Raw genomic sequence first — 16,565 nt, forward strand, 5'->3', positions numbered from 1 at the left:
ATCATATCAGAGTAGCCAATGCCACAATCAGTTCAGCTCAAGCCCGCCTCATATTAAACCTGTTTCCAAGGGTTTTATGGCACAGCTTGCTCTACCATGATCACCACGTGAGCTCTTCTGGCACTTACTTAATGTAACACTTCCAGGAACAGATGTGCTGGTAAAGTTTATTTACATTAATGTTCTCTCATGTCAATCACACGTAAGCCCTGGAAGTTGGTTTTTATATCCAGAATCCAGTGCCTTCCTGGGAAAACTACTTTTTTCCAAAACAAAAGAAGACATAATTAGTATGATAATTGCAGAGTTTAATGAACACCTTGCTTCACTTCGGGGTCTCATCTGGAATTTCGGAGTGAACCGTGTCCAGAGGCTGCCAGTGGCAATTCATGAGGGAGTCGTAGAGTTCTTCACTTTTCACCATAAACTCTTGGTTTGATTCCTCAATATTCAAATGAAGATGTGGATCTACAGAAGCCAATAATGGATATGAAAGAGATAGAGTTTTACAGGACACATACTAGAAATAGTTTAAAATTAGAAAGCTTTTAGAAAGCATTTGCAGGAAGTATTGCAGATAGTAAAGGTTAAAATTCCTAAATTGCATATTTCCTTTCAATAAGACTTGAAAATAGAAATTTAAGCTATAAAAGTAGTAGTATCATCAAACTCAATGAGCATCCAGCTGACAGAAGAGATGGAGGAAAAAAAGGGACAGATTTGAGATACCTGGGGGATGGATTCAATTTGGGAGGAAAGGGAAAAAGGAAGGTCAAGAATGACTGCCATGTTTCTGGCAGGTGCCAGGTAGATACAATGCCAAACAATTAACCAAGCCAAGGGCTCCTTAGACAGGGGTTTGTAAAAATAAACATACTACTTTAACTGCTCAGTTAACAGACCAATGTAAGTGAATAAATTTTATACAGCAATGAATTCAGAAACACAGGAGGACTTGGCCTTCCATCTCTGAAACCTGGAACCCTGTGACGAGATGGTGGTGTTATTGCGAACGTATTAAACCTGGATTTTCAGCCCAAGTTGCCAGGTTTCCAGAGCTTTCCAAGGCTTTCAAGGTCATTAGTTTTTTTTTAATGTAATCTATTTTTTTCCTCTCCTTGTACTGAACGTAACTGAAGAAGCCTTTTATGTTTTCCTTTGTAATTTTTGCAAGCCTCAGTTCCTTGTGGATCATAATTTGCTTCCTAATACTCATATGGGCTCATGCTATTCATCTGTATGTCTATTAAGGACTAAATCTTTGCCCCACAAAATTCTTCTATTAAAAGCCTAACCCCCACAATGTGAAGGCATTTGGAGATGGGGCCTCTAGGAGGTTAGATGAAGTCATAAGTGTTGGGTGCTGGTCTGATAGAAGTAGTGCCCTTACAAAAAGAGACAGCAAGCAGGACACAGCAGCTCACACTTGTAACCCCAACACTTTGGGAAGCTGAGACCAGTGAATTGCTTAAGTCTGGGAGTTTGAGATCAGCCTGGGCAACATATTGAGACTGCATCACTACAAAATATAAAAATAATTTTTTTTAAAAAAAAGAACAGAGAACTTGCTCACATTCTCTCCTACAATGTATGCATAAAGAGGTCAAGTGTGGAAACAACAAGAAGGCTGCTGTCTGCAAGCCAAGAAGAGAGCCCTCGCCAGAAACCAAATTAGCCAGACCCCATATATTGGATTTCCAGCCTCCAGAACGGTAAGAAAATAAATTTTTGTTTAAACCACCCAGTCTATGGTATTTTGTTACAGTAGCCCTAGAAGACTAATGCAGTACCCTTCTGTATTTATCATTTTAGAACCAAAATGGTCAAATAGGCTTTAGTCATCATATTAATTTCATGAGCTACTTCTCACTTTTCTTCACTGGAGTCATTCATGATTGTGTTGTCTGATTCTTATTCTTTAGAGCTTCCCATCCCTTTTGAGTCATCTTTCCTTTGAGCATTTCTGGTCATAAAAGTAGATGTTTCCCTTTTTTCCCCCTAAACATTCTGAAATTTTCTTATACTTCTGTCCCTGGTTCCTTTCCTTTAGCGTTATGGGCAGTTGTCTGCCAACGGGTCCCTGACTGCATGCCCCGGGTGGGGAAATAGGAGTTAGGATTATATGCTTATGAGCATGCTCTCCACTTAACCTGTGGCCAAGAAAACAGACACAGTGTGGTCAGCTCCAAGCCCCGGATTATATGACCTCTGCCCTTCCAGTGATGCTGACCAAAACTATAATAGAAGCCTATTTAAGACAAACTAATTATATTATCCCTAAACCTGTGCATCTTCTAGACCAATGCTGTCCAACACAGTAGCCACTAGCCACATGCAGCTATTGAGCATTGCTGGCCCTCATTGAAATGTGATGTAAGGATAAAATATATACCACATTGAAAGCAGAATGGTGGTTGACAGGGGATGAGGGAAGGGAGAGTGAAGAGTTGTTATTTAATGGGCATAGAGTTTCAGTTTATATAATGAAGAGATCTGGAGATGAATGGTAATGGTTACACAACATTATGAATGTACTTAATACCACTGATACATTTAAAAGTCTATTGCTTCTTGGCCTTTTGGCTGAGATCAAGTGTGATACATTTAAAAGTCAAGATGGTAAGTTTTATGTTATGCGTATTTCACTACAATAGGAACAATTTAAAAATCTGCTTGAAGGTAATGTCTGAATAGCCCTCAGAATAAGGGTCCCCTCAATCTGCAGGTGAGGGGGTGGCCATTAAAAGAAAAACGATAGAAGAAATATATGCTGCATTTCAAAGATTTGATGGAAAAAAAAGTTGTTTTTATATTGATTGCATGTTGGAATAATATTTTGGATATTGTCTTAGTTTGGGCTGCTAACAACATATCAGAGACTGAGTAGTCTGTAAACAACACACAGTTATTTCTCATAGTTCTGGAAACCAGAAGTCCAAAATCAAAGTGTTGGCATAGTTGGGTTCTGGTGAGGACCCTCTTCTGGGTTGCACACTGCCCAGAAGTCGTATTTTCACATGGCAGAGGGCAGAGAGAGGAATCAAATTCCCTCGTGACTCTTGTAAGGTCACCAGCTCCATTCATGAGGGCTCCACCCTCATAACCTCACCTAATCCTAATCTTCTCCCTAAAGATCCACCTCCTAAAACTATCACATTGGGAGTGAGGGTTTCAACATATGAATTTGGCCAGGGGGAGGAACACAAATTCAGTCCATAACAGATATTAGGTTAAGAAACATTATTAATTTCACCTATCTCTTGAGTTGGTTAATTTGGCTACTAAAAAATTTAAAATTACCCACATGGATAGCTTTGTGTTTCTCATTGTCTATTTTTTAATTTCTAAATTTTCAGACAGAGAAAACTGTATGTATTTACCACATATAACAATGTTTCAAGTATATGTTCATTGTGGAATGATCAAATGATCAAATAACTACCTCACATAGTTATCATTTTTCATTTTTGTGGTGGAAACACTGAATATCCACTATTTTTCTTTATTTTTCCTTTTTTTTTTTTTAAAGACTAGTCAAACGCAGCAGTAAGAAGCAAAGAGTAGAACAAAAAATTCAATCTGCAACTGACTGAACAACAAATTGCGATAACTCATTACCTTCAAATTAACCTGTATTTTTCACTATACTATTTCTTCATTAACTATAGTCACCATGCTATAATATATAGAGTAAATATGTTATATATAATATATAATATATAGTATATATACTATATATACTATATATACACATATATACAATATATAATATATAGTATACATATTATGTATATAATATATATTATATATAATATACATATTACGTATATAATATAGAATATAGCATATATACATATTATGTATATTATATAATATAGAATATAGCATATATACATATTATTTATATAATATATAATATATACATATTTATATAATATATAATATAATATATATTATTTATATAATATATATTATATACATATTATGTATATTATACATATGCATATTATATAATATATAATATAATAATATATAATATACATATTATGTATATTATATAATATATAATATATAATATATGATTATAATATATACACATTATGTATATTATGTAATATATATGATTATAATATATAATATACATATTATGTATATTATATAATATATAACATATAATATATGATTATAATATATAATATACATAATATGCATATTATATACTATATATTATATACATATTACGTATATAATATATAGTATATAATACACATATTACGTATATTATATATAGTATATAATACACATATTACGTATATTATATATAGTATATAATACACATATTACGTATATTATATATAGTATATAATACACATATTACGTATATTATATATAGTATATAATACACATATTACGTATATTATATATAGTATATAGTATACACATATTACGTATATTATATATAGTATATAGTATACACATATTACGTATATTATATATAGTATATAGTATACACATATTACGTATATTATATATAATATATAGTATATACATATTACCTATATTATATATAGTATATAGTATACACATATTACGTATATTATATAATTTTTTTTTTTTGAGATGGAGTTTTGCTCCTGTTGCCCAGGCTGGAGTGCAATGGTGTGATCTCAGCTCACTGCAACCTCCACCTCCCAGGTTCAAGCAATTCTCCTGCTTCAGTCTCCTGGGTAGCTGGGATTACAGGCACGCGCCACCACACTCGCTAATTTTTTGTATCTTTAGTAGAGACGGGGTTTCACCATGTTGGCCAGGCTGGTCTCAAACTCTTGACCTCGTGATCCACCCACTTAGGCCTCCCAAAGTGCTGGGATTACAGGCGTGAGCCACCGCGCCCAGCCTACAATAAATCTCTTGAAAGGTGTTCCTCCTAGCTAACTGAAATTCTCTATCTTTTGACCAACATCTCCCCATCACTCTCTCCCTGCAACTACCCCAGCCTCTAATAACCACCATTCTATGTTCTACTGCTATGAAATAAGCTTTTTAAGATTCCACATGCGTGAGATCATATGGCATTTGTTCTTCTGTGTCTGGTTTATTTCACTTAACATAACGTCCTCCATGTTCATCCATGTTGCCACAAATGACAAGATTTCATCATTTTTATAGTTTAATAGTATTCTATTGTATATATACATATTTTCTTTATATATACTATATAAAGAAATATCTCTCTCTCTCATCCACTTATGGGCACTTAGTTTGATTCTATATCTTGGGTATTGTGAATAGTACTGCAATAAACACGGAAGTACAGATGTCTCTCTAACATACTGATTTCATTTCCTGTGGATATATGCCCAATAGTGGGATTGCTGGATCACATAGTAGTTCTACTGTTAATATTTTGAGGAAACGCCATACTTTTTATAATTGCTGTACCAATTTACATTCCCACCAACAGTATGCAAGGGCTCTTCTCCACATCCTACCCAACATTCATCTTTGGTCTTTCAGGCTGTCCTAGACCTGGTGAGCTCTTTCCGGGTTTGGCAAAGGCAGACGCTGACTGGGCTGAGGAATGGGACCGGCAGTGCTGGACCACCCTTTTCCAAGCGCGGAGGTGCCCTGCCCGCCGGCTCTCAACAGGGCGAGTGACCCTCCCGCTGTGCAGAGCGCAACCTGGGGATCCCGGGTCCTTGCGTGGTCACTTACCTAGCCCCAGCTATCCGCTGAAAACGGGATGGACGGCCTCCCAGGGTCCCGGCCGATATTGCACGGGGCGCCGCGGGGCAACTTGTGCATGTGCGTTCACACAGGACTGCTGCTCACCCAGCAGTCCACGATTAGGGCTATTTTTGTACTGTTAATAGAGACGAGGTTTCACCATGTTGACCAGGCTGCTCTTGAACTCCTGACCTCACGTGATCCTCCCACCTCAGCCTCCCAAAGTGCCAGGATTACAGGCGTGAGCCACCATAACACTCGGTCATTTTTTCTTACTTCTATGAAGAATGCCATTGGTATTTTGATAGAGAGTACATTGAATCTGGCTGGGCACAATGGCTCATGCCTGTAATCCCAAAACTTTGGGAGGCCAAAGCTGGTGGATCACCTGAGGTCAGGAGTTCAAGACCAGCCTGGCCAACATGGAGAAGCCCTGTCTCTACTAAAAATACAAAAATCAGCCAGGCGTGGTGGGCACCTGTAATTCCAACTACTTGGGAGGCTGAGGCAGGAGAATTGCTTGAACCCTGGAGGAGGTGGTTGCAGTGAGCTGAGATCAAACACCACTGCCCTCCATCCTGGGCAACACAGTGAGACTGCCTGAAAAAATAAATAAATAAAAGCCGGGCACGGTGGCTCAAGCCTGTAATCCCAGCACTTTGGGAGGCCGAGACGGGCAGATCACGAGGTCAGGAGATCGAGACCATCCTGGCTAACACGGTGAAACCCCATCTCTACTAAAAAATACAAAAACTAGCCGGGCGTGGTGACAGGCGCCTGTAGTCCCAGCTACTCGGGAGGCTGAGGCAGGAGAGTGGCGTAAACCCAGGAGACGGAGCTTGCAGTGAGCTGAGATCAGGCCACTGCACTCCAGCCTAGGCGACAGAGCAAGACTCCGTCTCAAAAAAAAAAAAAAAGATTGCATTGATTCTGTAGATCACTTTGGGTAGTATGAACTTTTTAATAATATTCATTCTCTTAATCCATAAGCATGAGGTATCTTTTGTATCTTCAGTTTCTTCCATCTACACTTTTTAGTGTTCAGTATAGACATCTTTCACCTCAGTTAAATTTACTTTTTTTGTTGTTTTTTTGAGACGGAGTCTCGCTCTGTCGCCCGGGCTGGAGTACAGTGGCGCAATCTCTGCTCACTGCGAGCTCCGCCTCCCGGGTTAAATTTACTCTTAAGTTTTTGTTATAGCTATTGTAAATGGGATTATTTTCTTGTTATCTTTTTCAAATAGCTATTAGTGTATAGAAACAATTTTGTGTAGTAAAGTTACAGGGTACAAAACTAATAAGTTTATTAGACCTAACAGTTTTTTGGCAGAGTCTGTAGGGTTTTCTTTACAGGCATACCTTGGAGATATTGCAGGTTTAGTTCCTAACCACTGCAGTAAAATGAATATTGCAATGAAGCAAGTCACATGAATTTTTTGGTTTCCCAGTGCATATAAAAGTTGTTTATATTGGCTGGGCATGGTGGCTCAAGCCTGTAATCCCAGTACTTTGGGAAGCTGAGGCTGGAGAATCACTTGAGCTCAGGAGTTCTACACCAGCCTGGCAACATAGTAAGACCTTGTCTCTATTTAAAAAAAATTTTTTTAAAGAACAAATTTGGCCAGGCACAGTGGCTCACGCCTCTAATCCCCACACTTTGGGAGTCTGAGGCAGGCAGATCACGAGGTCAGGAGATTGAGACCATCCTGGCGAACATGGTGAAACCCCACCTCTACTAAAATACAAAAAATTAGCCAGGTGTGGTGGTGCACGCCTATAGTCCCAGCTACTTGGGAGGCTGAGGCAGGGGAATCACTTGAACCCAGGAGGTGGAGATTACAGTGAGCAGAGATCGTGCCACTGTGCTCCAGCCTGGCAACAGAGCAAGACTCCATCTCAAAAAAGAAAAAAAAAAAAAAAAAAAGAATAAATTTGTTTACAATGTAATTACCTTAAGAAATAGTTTATTGCTGCTGGGCACGGTGGCTCATGCCTGCAATTCCAGCACTTTAGGAGGCCGAGCTGGGTGGATCACCTGAGGTCAGGAGTTCGAGACCAGCCTGGCCAACATGGTGAAACCCCATCTCTACTAAAAATACAAAAATTAGCCGGGTGTGGTGGCAGGTGCCTCTAATCCCAGCTACTCAGGAGGCTGAGGCAGGATAATCGCTTGAACCCAGAGACGGAGGTTGCAGTGACCCGAGATCATGCCACTGTACTCTAGCCTGGGTGACAAAGAGTAAGACTGTCTCCAAAAAAAAAGAAAAAAGAAAAAAAATAGCTTATTGCTAAACAGTGCTAACAAAGTGAGCACATACTGTTGGGAAAATGGCACAGATACACTTGCTCAGTTCAGGGCTGCCATAAACTTCTAACTTGTAAAAAACAAAAAAAAAAAAACAAAAAAAAACCCATAGTATCTGTGGAACATAATAAAGTGAAGTACAATAAAATGAGGTATGCCTGTATAACACATCATGTCATCTTCAAACAAGGACAATTTCACTTCTTCCTTTCCAACCTGGGAACCTTTTATTTCCCCCTCCTGCCTAATTGCTCTGGCTAGACTATTATGGTTACTTCTATTATGTTGAATGGAAGTAGTGAAGGGGGGCATCCTTATCCGGTTTCAGATCATAGAGGAAAAGCTTTCAGTTTTTCCCCGTTCAGTGCAATGTTAGCTGTGAGTTTGTTATATGGCCTCTATTGTATTGAGGTACACTCCTTTTATATCTAATTTGTTGAAAGTTTTTATCATGAAGAGATACTGAATTTTGTCAAATGATTTTTCTGCATCTACTGAAATGATCGCCAAGTGCAGTTGCTCATGCCTGTAAATCCCAGAACTCTGGGAGGCTGAGGCAGGCAGATCACCTGAGCTGAGTTCAAGACCAGCTTGGGCAACATGGTGAAACCCCATCTCTACCAAAAATACAAAAAATTAGCTGGGCATGGTGACATGCACCCATGGTCCCAGCTACTCAGGAGGCTGAGATGGGAAGATTGCTTGAGCCTAGGAGGCAGAGGTTGCAGCCAAGATCACACCACTGCACTCTAACCTGGGTGACAGAGTGAGACCCTATCTCCAGAAAAAGGAAAGAAAAGAAAAATAATGTTTTTCGTCATTCATTCTGTTGATGGGATAATGGGATGTATCGTGTTTATTAATTCGTGTATATTAAACCATCCTTGCATCCCTGGGATGAATACCACTTGTTCATGACAAATGATTTTGTTATTGGGCTGTTGAATTCAGTTTGCTAGTATTTTATTGGGGACCTTTGCATCTATGTTCATCAGGAATACTGGCTGTAGTTCTTTCTTGTTGCCGTGTCCTTTTCTGGTTGTGATATCGGAGTAATGCTGGCTTCATAAAATGAGTTTCAAAGTATTTCGTCTTCGATTTTTTTGAGTAGTTTAGGACGTGGCATTGGTTCTTCTTTAAATGTTTGGGGGCCAGGCATGGTGACTCATGCCTGTAATTCCAACTCTTGGGGAGGCAGAGCTGGGAGGATTGCTTGAGCCCAAGAGTTTGAGACCAACCTGAGCAACAAAGTGAGACTCCACCTCTACAAAAAATAAAATGAAAAATTAATGTTTGGTAGAATTAAACAGTGAAGCCATCAGGACCTGGGCTTTTCTTTTACGGGAGACTTTTGTTTTTTGAGTCAGGGTCTCACTCTGTCACCCAGGCTGACATGCAGCAGCACATTCATAGCTCACTTAAGCCTCAACCTCCTGGGCACAAGCAATCCTCCTACCTCAGCCTCTCAAATATTTGGGACTACAGGCACATACTACCATACCCAGCTATTTTTTAAATTTTTGGTAGAGACAAGGTCTCACTGTATTGCCAAGGCTGGTCTCAAGCCCCTGGACTCAAATGATCCTCCCCCATCAGCTCCCAAAGTGCTTGGGATTACAGGCATTATCCACCAGGCCTGGCCTGATGGGAGACTTTTTATTACTGTTTCAATTCCTTCCTCATTATTGGCCTGTTCAGGTTTTCTATTTCTTCACAATTTAATCTTGGTAGGTAGTAGATTCTATGTGTCCAGGAATTTACTCATTTCTTCTATGTTATCCAATTTACTGATGTATAATTGTTTATAATTGTCTTTTATGTTCCTTTGTATTTATGTGGTATCAGTTGTAATGTCTCCTTTTTCGTCTGATTTTGAGTTTCTTTTGTTCTTAAAGGTTTGTTGCCTATCTTTTAAAGAGATCAACCCTTCATTTTGTTGATCTTTTGTATTGTTTTTCTAGTTTCTATTTATTTTTGCTATAGTCTTTATTATTTCTTTTCTCCTACTAATTTTGGGTTTACTTTGTTCTTGTCTTCTAGTTCCTTGAGGTGCAATTGCATTACATTTCTACTGACCAGTACTGTGCCAGATTGATGACCAGCCAATACTTGAGTGGTTATCACATGGCAGAAGCTGTTTAACCACCTAAAAGTACTTTAGACCTAGCATGCCCACACTTCCCATGAGAAAGGTAACAATGTCCCCACTTTACAGAAAGTGAAGCAGACACACTAGAGATTAATTTGTCTGGAACTACAGAGCTAGTAGGTGGGATCTGAACCCCATGGCAATCTGTATCCAAAAAGCAGACCTTTACCTCTATTATTTTGATAGAGACAGGGGACAGTCAATGCCTAGGCAAATAGGGAAGGGTCCCTGGAAAACCTCCAACCTGCCCAAGTCATTGTACACAGGGGGCTTGGCTAAACATGCCCACAGTGAAAAATTCCATCCCTTAACACATGTGCAGTAAGGGAAATAAATCAATGTGGAGTGGCTCAGACTAAGGGCCCACATGCACACTGGAAGAATGAGGAGTCGTCATCAGGAATTCACACCTTATGCAGGGGAGGAGCCTGGCCTTTTCAACTTGTGTGTGGTAGCCTGGTATTCAATTTGTGGGGTGGAAACCTGTGTTTTGGATCCCTCTTTTGTGTTAAGAGCTTTCCTTTTGCTTAATAAATTCCATTCTCCTCACCCTTCAATGTGTCTGCATGCCTAATTTTTCCTGGTCGTGAGACAAGGACCCAGATTTAGCTGAACTGAGGAGGAAGAAATCCTGCATCAATTTTAATAAATTGCATAACTGATGAAGGCAGGAAGAGACTCACACTTAACCTGAAAGAAATCCCAGAAAGTTTAAATAAGCACCCTTTACTCATGTTTAAATCAAAGTGCTAAAAACTAGAACTGCTCAATAGCATATAAAGATTTCTTTTCAACACCAATTTGATTTAAACACTGAGCACCTACCGACATGCGAACTCTGAATTAGTCACAAGGGCTACTAAGACTGATAACACCATGCTCCCTTCTTTGATAAAGTCATAAAGGCAGTGAGTGGGTTTGTCTGGTAGGGGCAGGGGTTTGGGCAAGGGACAGAAATGAGACAAACATGTGATAAGCCAGACATGTGATAAGAAAAAGGCAACAGTGTTCTCTGTATTTCTCTTCTATTTTTCCTTCCCATTAGTTGAAATAAAAGAAGCAAAACATTTTTTCCCTTCCTCAAATAAGACACATTCAGAGTGTTTGTCTCCAGGCAGACAAACTTTGTTCTTTCCAAAACAAATTGAGAAGTACAGGAAGCACCACACAGACTGACACTACAGTGCTGTCCTGTCAGGTACCCCAGGATCCAATAATCCTGAGGCCACAGCAATTACCTCATGCTCTCCCCACTTGAAAAACAGAATTAAAGCATAATTTTCCTCAAAGTCTAAACTTACAGAGGAAATGGAGCTTAAGAAAAATGTATTGGCTTGTTATTGTTTGGGAATGTCCCCTTTTCTCAGCCCTTCAGAAAGACCCAAAGAGGTGGCTTAGCTAAAGTTGTTCCCATAGAACCAGTTTCTAAAAACAAGAGAAATTACTGAAGCATATGGCTTAGGCAACCTACATTGGAATTTTCCAATAGAACCTCCCAGTTTCTAGCAAGCTGAGTGAATGAGAAACCAGGAAATGGGGTTTTGTTTCCAACCACTTCAGTACAAGGTTTATGTTACCTTCTAGTGGGTCTTCATCTTGGTTTTCAGCTAGAGGTGTGGTTTCCTGCAACAAAAAATTATCTTATGAGAAAATAATTTCACTTAAAGGTTTAAAGGTTTAATATCAATAGATACTTCATTGGGAAAAACTCTAGCTCTCAAAAAAACTACCTAAAATAAAAATAATATTGAAAATTAGTCTCTTTAAATCAACTTTTGAATTTGATTCAAAGAATCTTTAGGTGACAGTACAATTATGAAAGAAGTAAACTGAGTCACAGAAGAACTGTCAAACAAAGAGCCAGCCTAACAAGGGCCTCTGGCCCCTGGATTTTCTGGGACCTAACTAGCATCCTAGAGCCTGAGCTAGGAACCAGACAGCAGGGACCCTGGTATCCAGGCTCCTTATTTCCTGTACTACACGCCTGTACCTCGAGTTTTGCTCCTCCTTCCAGAAGACAATCTGTAAAGTCTCCATGAACACGTTTTCCTCATGGCCTTCTAATCACGTCCTCAAACCCATGGCTCCGCTAAGAACCAGGACATTAGGTGCTCAAGAAAATGCAGAGGCTACAGCAAAGCAAACCAATCATATTCTTACATAATGAGAGAAGTAAACTGCAGAGGCACTCCCAAAGTAAATCTTGGTTGGTTAACCCAGACCCTGTTGGCTTTACTGGGGCAGCGTATGTTTTTATGATTCCTCTATGTAGACCTGTTGGGAACCTGTATTTTTAAGTATGGCCAGCTATTCCAAGGAATCACTCTATCAAGAAAGGGCTGATGTAGCTCCTGGCACCTAATTAAGCTTCTCTTGCTAATAAGAATGACAAGATACTAAGAGCCAAAGACTTTTCAGTCTATCTGAAAGTATGCCTCCTCTTCACTCTGAAATATATTGAGGTTTGGAAAATAGGTTATACAGTTACCATAAATTTCAAAAGACAATCTGTGTCTTTTTTCTACTTAGATATGGCTAAGACACCAGGCATGGTAGCATGCAGCTGATAGTCTCAGCTACTTGGAAGGCTGAAGCAGGAGGACCACTTGAACCCAGGAGATCAAGACTGCAGTGAGTTATGATGGCACCACTGTACTCTAGCCTGGGCAAAAGAGCAAGACATCATTTCTAAAACTAGTTATATAAAAAGGAAAGAAAGAAATGGCTAAAACACCCAGAATCCACACTTCCATAAGTCCTTTCCCATAATACAAGACTAAGTAAGCTCACATTTCCTCCTTTCAATGAGTGTTCTGGTAAATGTGGATGCTAAATGACCAGGATGAGGGAAGCAGGAACTATCTGGAGACAGAGCATTCTCTCTGGTCTGAGGGCCACCTGCACTGTGTATGCAGCTGGCTGCCTTTAAACAAAAGCACATTTATAAAAGGCTTTCCTCAGCTAGAGATAGTCTGGGAAAGCATTCTGAGGGACCACAAAGACCTGAGAATCATTTTGGAGACACCCACCTCCACAATGTCAAAATGTAAAGGAGAGGGCTGGAGATCTCCCCTTTAACTGGGGAGATAAAGGTTATGGACAGAGGCACAGCACATTGGGTGAAGCAGGGAATAACTAGTACATCTTGGTGAGGATACGCTTTATTAGAGAAGACCAAAATGGGGACGTGTGAGTAAAAGAGCGCCACCACGGAGCCTTATCATCTTTAATTTTGCTCAGCAGCTTCCCAACAGAGAACACCCAGCAGGATGGCAGGCAGATGGCACAGTGGGGTCACCACAACCACAAAAGATAATATATTTCTATAATTCTTATACGAAAAAAATGCATGTTATAGTAATAATTTGGCTAGAGGGTGAGATAAAAATCCCAGAATGTGCCAACAAAAAATGGACAGAGGAGTGGAGAGAAAGGGTAGCCAGGTGAGAAAAAAAGGATATTCATTTCTTAATTTTCTCAAGAGTGATGAAAAATCAGGAAATACTTTCATTTCTGAAGTTGATAATATACTCATTCTTATACTTCTCTATTTAATGATATAAGGGTAACCACCAAAAGACAGACTGTCTCCCAAAAAAGAGCAAAAAGGGAAGAGGCGAAAGAAAAAAAAAAAAGAGTGCCAAAACCTCAGGCAATGTAGTGAAAGATTTTTGTTTTTTAAGTGCTGCAATATCAAACATTTGTTAAAAGGGAAAAACCCAAATTGGGTCAAAAGGGGGAAAAATTACAAGAAATCTAACAAGATATTTTATACAAGAGGCACAACTAAAACAGACTTGAGAAAAATTGAAAACGCAAGTTTGGGCAGTAAAATATCATAATATAAAGCAAATGTAAGTTTTAAAAGCCAAGGGACTAGATATAAAATTCAACTTTGGTTTTAAGGCAAAGATCACACAAACGGTGTCACTCCGAATATTAGGAGACAAGCCAGGGTGGGGGAAGTCCGTAACATTTAAACTCCAAAATGTTAATTTCTCTAACATGTGAATATCTTACGCAGTCAAGCAAGAGGGACATAACTCAACAGAAAAACTAGAAAGAGGATATCCAAGTCACAGAACACAGATGCCAATAAACATTTCAAGAGGTATTTGCCCTCAATAATAGACAAATGCCTCTCTGCCCTATTAGATTGGCTAATCATACACAGAGAAATGTAGAGTAGCAAGAACACCCACCACAATAATGAAAAGTACAAATTCATGCAGACTTTAGGTAATTTGCTATTAAAAATTTTTAATGTTATATCCTTTAATCCAGCCCTTTCACATCCAGAAATATATTCTTGGGGGAAAAAAGCAACACTCAGACAAATGCTTGAAGATAAGTAAAAAAGTTTGTTAAAGCCCTGAAAATATTTAAAATGTCAAATAACGGATGAGCTAAAAATCACACTATGTCTAAATGAGCTCACTCTATTGCTCAGGTTGGAGTACAATGGCACAGTCATGGCTCACTGCAGCCTCAAACTCCCGAGCTCAAGTGACCATCCTGCCTCAGTCTCCCAAGTAGCTGGGACTACCCGCGTGAGCCACCTTGCCCAGACCATAAGTGTGCAATTTTTTAAAGAAAGGTCTCCTTATGCAGAAGCAAAGAGCAAACCAGCATGTACTACATAGTTCATTCTTGCCTAAATCATCCCCTAACCACCAAAACAGAAAGACGAACCACACTGATTTAGCAAGAGTACAGGAGAAAGATCTAGAAGACATAGCTCCACTCCACAGTACTTTCTTCTAAGTGGGAAGGGAATGGGGAAGAAGGAGGGGTGTTTGAGGAGGAACTTTTCCCTTACTTCAATACATCTTTGTGTGATTTGAGAAATATGTCACTTCAGTAATTCAAATTATTATCTTTTTAAAGTGTATTTATGTCCAACTGCTATAAAACAAACCCCAAAATTACCTTTTGTCCTATATTAAGTGTTAAAGAGTAAAATATATTGAATTATGATAATCTAAAATTTAGTAGCAAGAATTTAGACAAAGACTTCATTAGCCTTTTGTTTTGTTTCTGGAAGAGAATGGGAAATTATCTGCAAGTGAACACTTCTAGGTTATACATGTCCAAACTCAGCAAATCATATAAATTAAACATGTACAGAAACTTTTTGTGTATTATACCTCAACAAAGCTATACAAAATTTTTCTTAGGCTATCAGCTTTACTCTCTAGTATTAAAACAGGTAGCAAAAGCCATGGCTGTGGGAATTTGGATGACAGGACACAGATGTGTGAAGACAGGAAAGTGATGTTTACTATTATTGGGCATACAAATGACACAAGACTCATTCCAGCAAGGTATACCTTAGGCATAACCAGAGTTCCAGCTGTGTGTTCAGGAGTCTCATACGCAGAAAAACAGTCCCGTCCATTTCCATCCACTGCACAGCCATAGCTGTAGCCAGAAAGAAGGTATGAGCTGTGCTGTCGCGCATACCAGTTGCCATAGAGGTAACCCTGGTTGGGCTGGAACTCCTGCTTCACTCTAATAGCAGAGGGGAGACTACAGGAATGAGAATCGTCACCAACCAATGCAGAATCATCCACAAACCCCCAAACCCTTTCTTTTCTCCAGGAAGTTTGCAATAAATTGAACACCTGTGTTCATGTGCCACCATGGCACATGTATACCTGTGTAACAAACCTGCACATTCTGTATCTGTGCCCCGGAACTTAAATAAATTTTTAAAAAGCCATAGTTCGTAAGTTACCAACAATTATGTAGCAAATAGAACAGTAACAGCTTTCCTTTTCAAAGCAGGAGGAAAACACTCACCTTTGCCAGTAGCAGTAATAGTTATTTTGTTGAGTTATGCCAAAACCTGCAAAACTCTCTCCTTGGGCCATTTATCCAGAAACTTTACAAAAAGAGAGCAGAATCCAGTTTTTATTCCCGTGTCAAAAATTCCAGCTTGTGGGCTAAAACCTCTCAACCCTGACAAATAAGTCTTGCAACTACACCTGAGAGAATTACATTTAGTGGCAATTCCTGCTAGGCAATTAATTGCTTGACTTTCCTGACAAACGGGGCAAAGGTGTGGGTGGGGGAGGGGTGTACTGAGGCACCTGGGGGAATTTCTGGCTTCCACCTGCCAGCCCTCTCTACCAACTGTCAGGCCAGGGGGAGTCAGCAGAACCCCAAGGAGGGACAGAAGGGGTAGGTGTGTTGGTCAACAATGAAGGATAGTCTCCACTCCACCCCTTACCACAACACAAAAAAGAGGAAACTTTAGTAACTAAAACCTTAAGACAAATACATTTCTCTCTTCAGCTACCTGCTGAGAATAACTATTGGAACTAGCACTTACTGGCTTTTTTTTTTAATCCCATGCAGGTGGAAAGCATCATCCAACTAGCT

General features: G+C 39.4%; 1 protein-coding gene across 2 annotated transcripts; it reads right to left on the reverse strand.

The window, feature by feature from the left end:
* Positions 1 to 287: 287 nt before the first annotated feature.
* On the reverse strand, positions 288 to 16,193 carry C17H6orf52 (chromosome 17 C6orf52 homolog). Of its 2 annotated transcripts, XM_073005647.1 has the most exons (5): positions 15,984 to 16,193; positions 15,512 to 15,710; positions 11,759 to 11,804; positions 1,427 to 1,519; positions 288 to 468 (listed from the first exon to the last, which is right to left on the reverse strand). In XM_073005647.1, exons 1-5 carry the CDS (start codon positions 16,052 to 16,054, stop codon positions 326 to 328), a joined length of 552 nt encoding a protein of 183 aa, XP_072861748.1. In that variant the 5' UTR covers positions 16,055 to 16,193; the 3' UTR covers positions 288 to 325. The 2 variants fall into 2 exon arrangements, with proteins under 2 accessions (XP_072861748.1, XP_007971913.1); XM_007973722.3 differs by lacking the exon at positions 1,427 to 1,519.
* Positions 16,194 to 16,565: the final 372 nt, after the last annotated feature.

Source organism: Chlorocebus sabaeus, chromosome 17 (assembly GCF_047675955.1).
Source record: "Chlorocebus sabaeus isolate Y175 chromosome 17, mChlSab1.0.hap1, whole genome shotgun sequence".
NCBI lineage: Eukaryota > Metazoa > Chordata > Mammalia > Primates > Cercopithecidae > Chlorocebus > Chlorocebus sabaeus.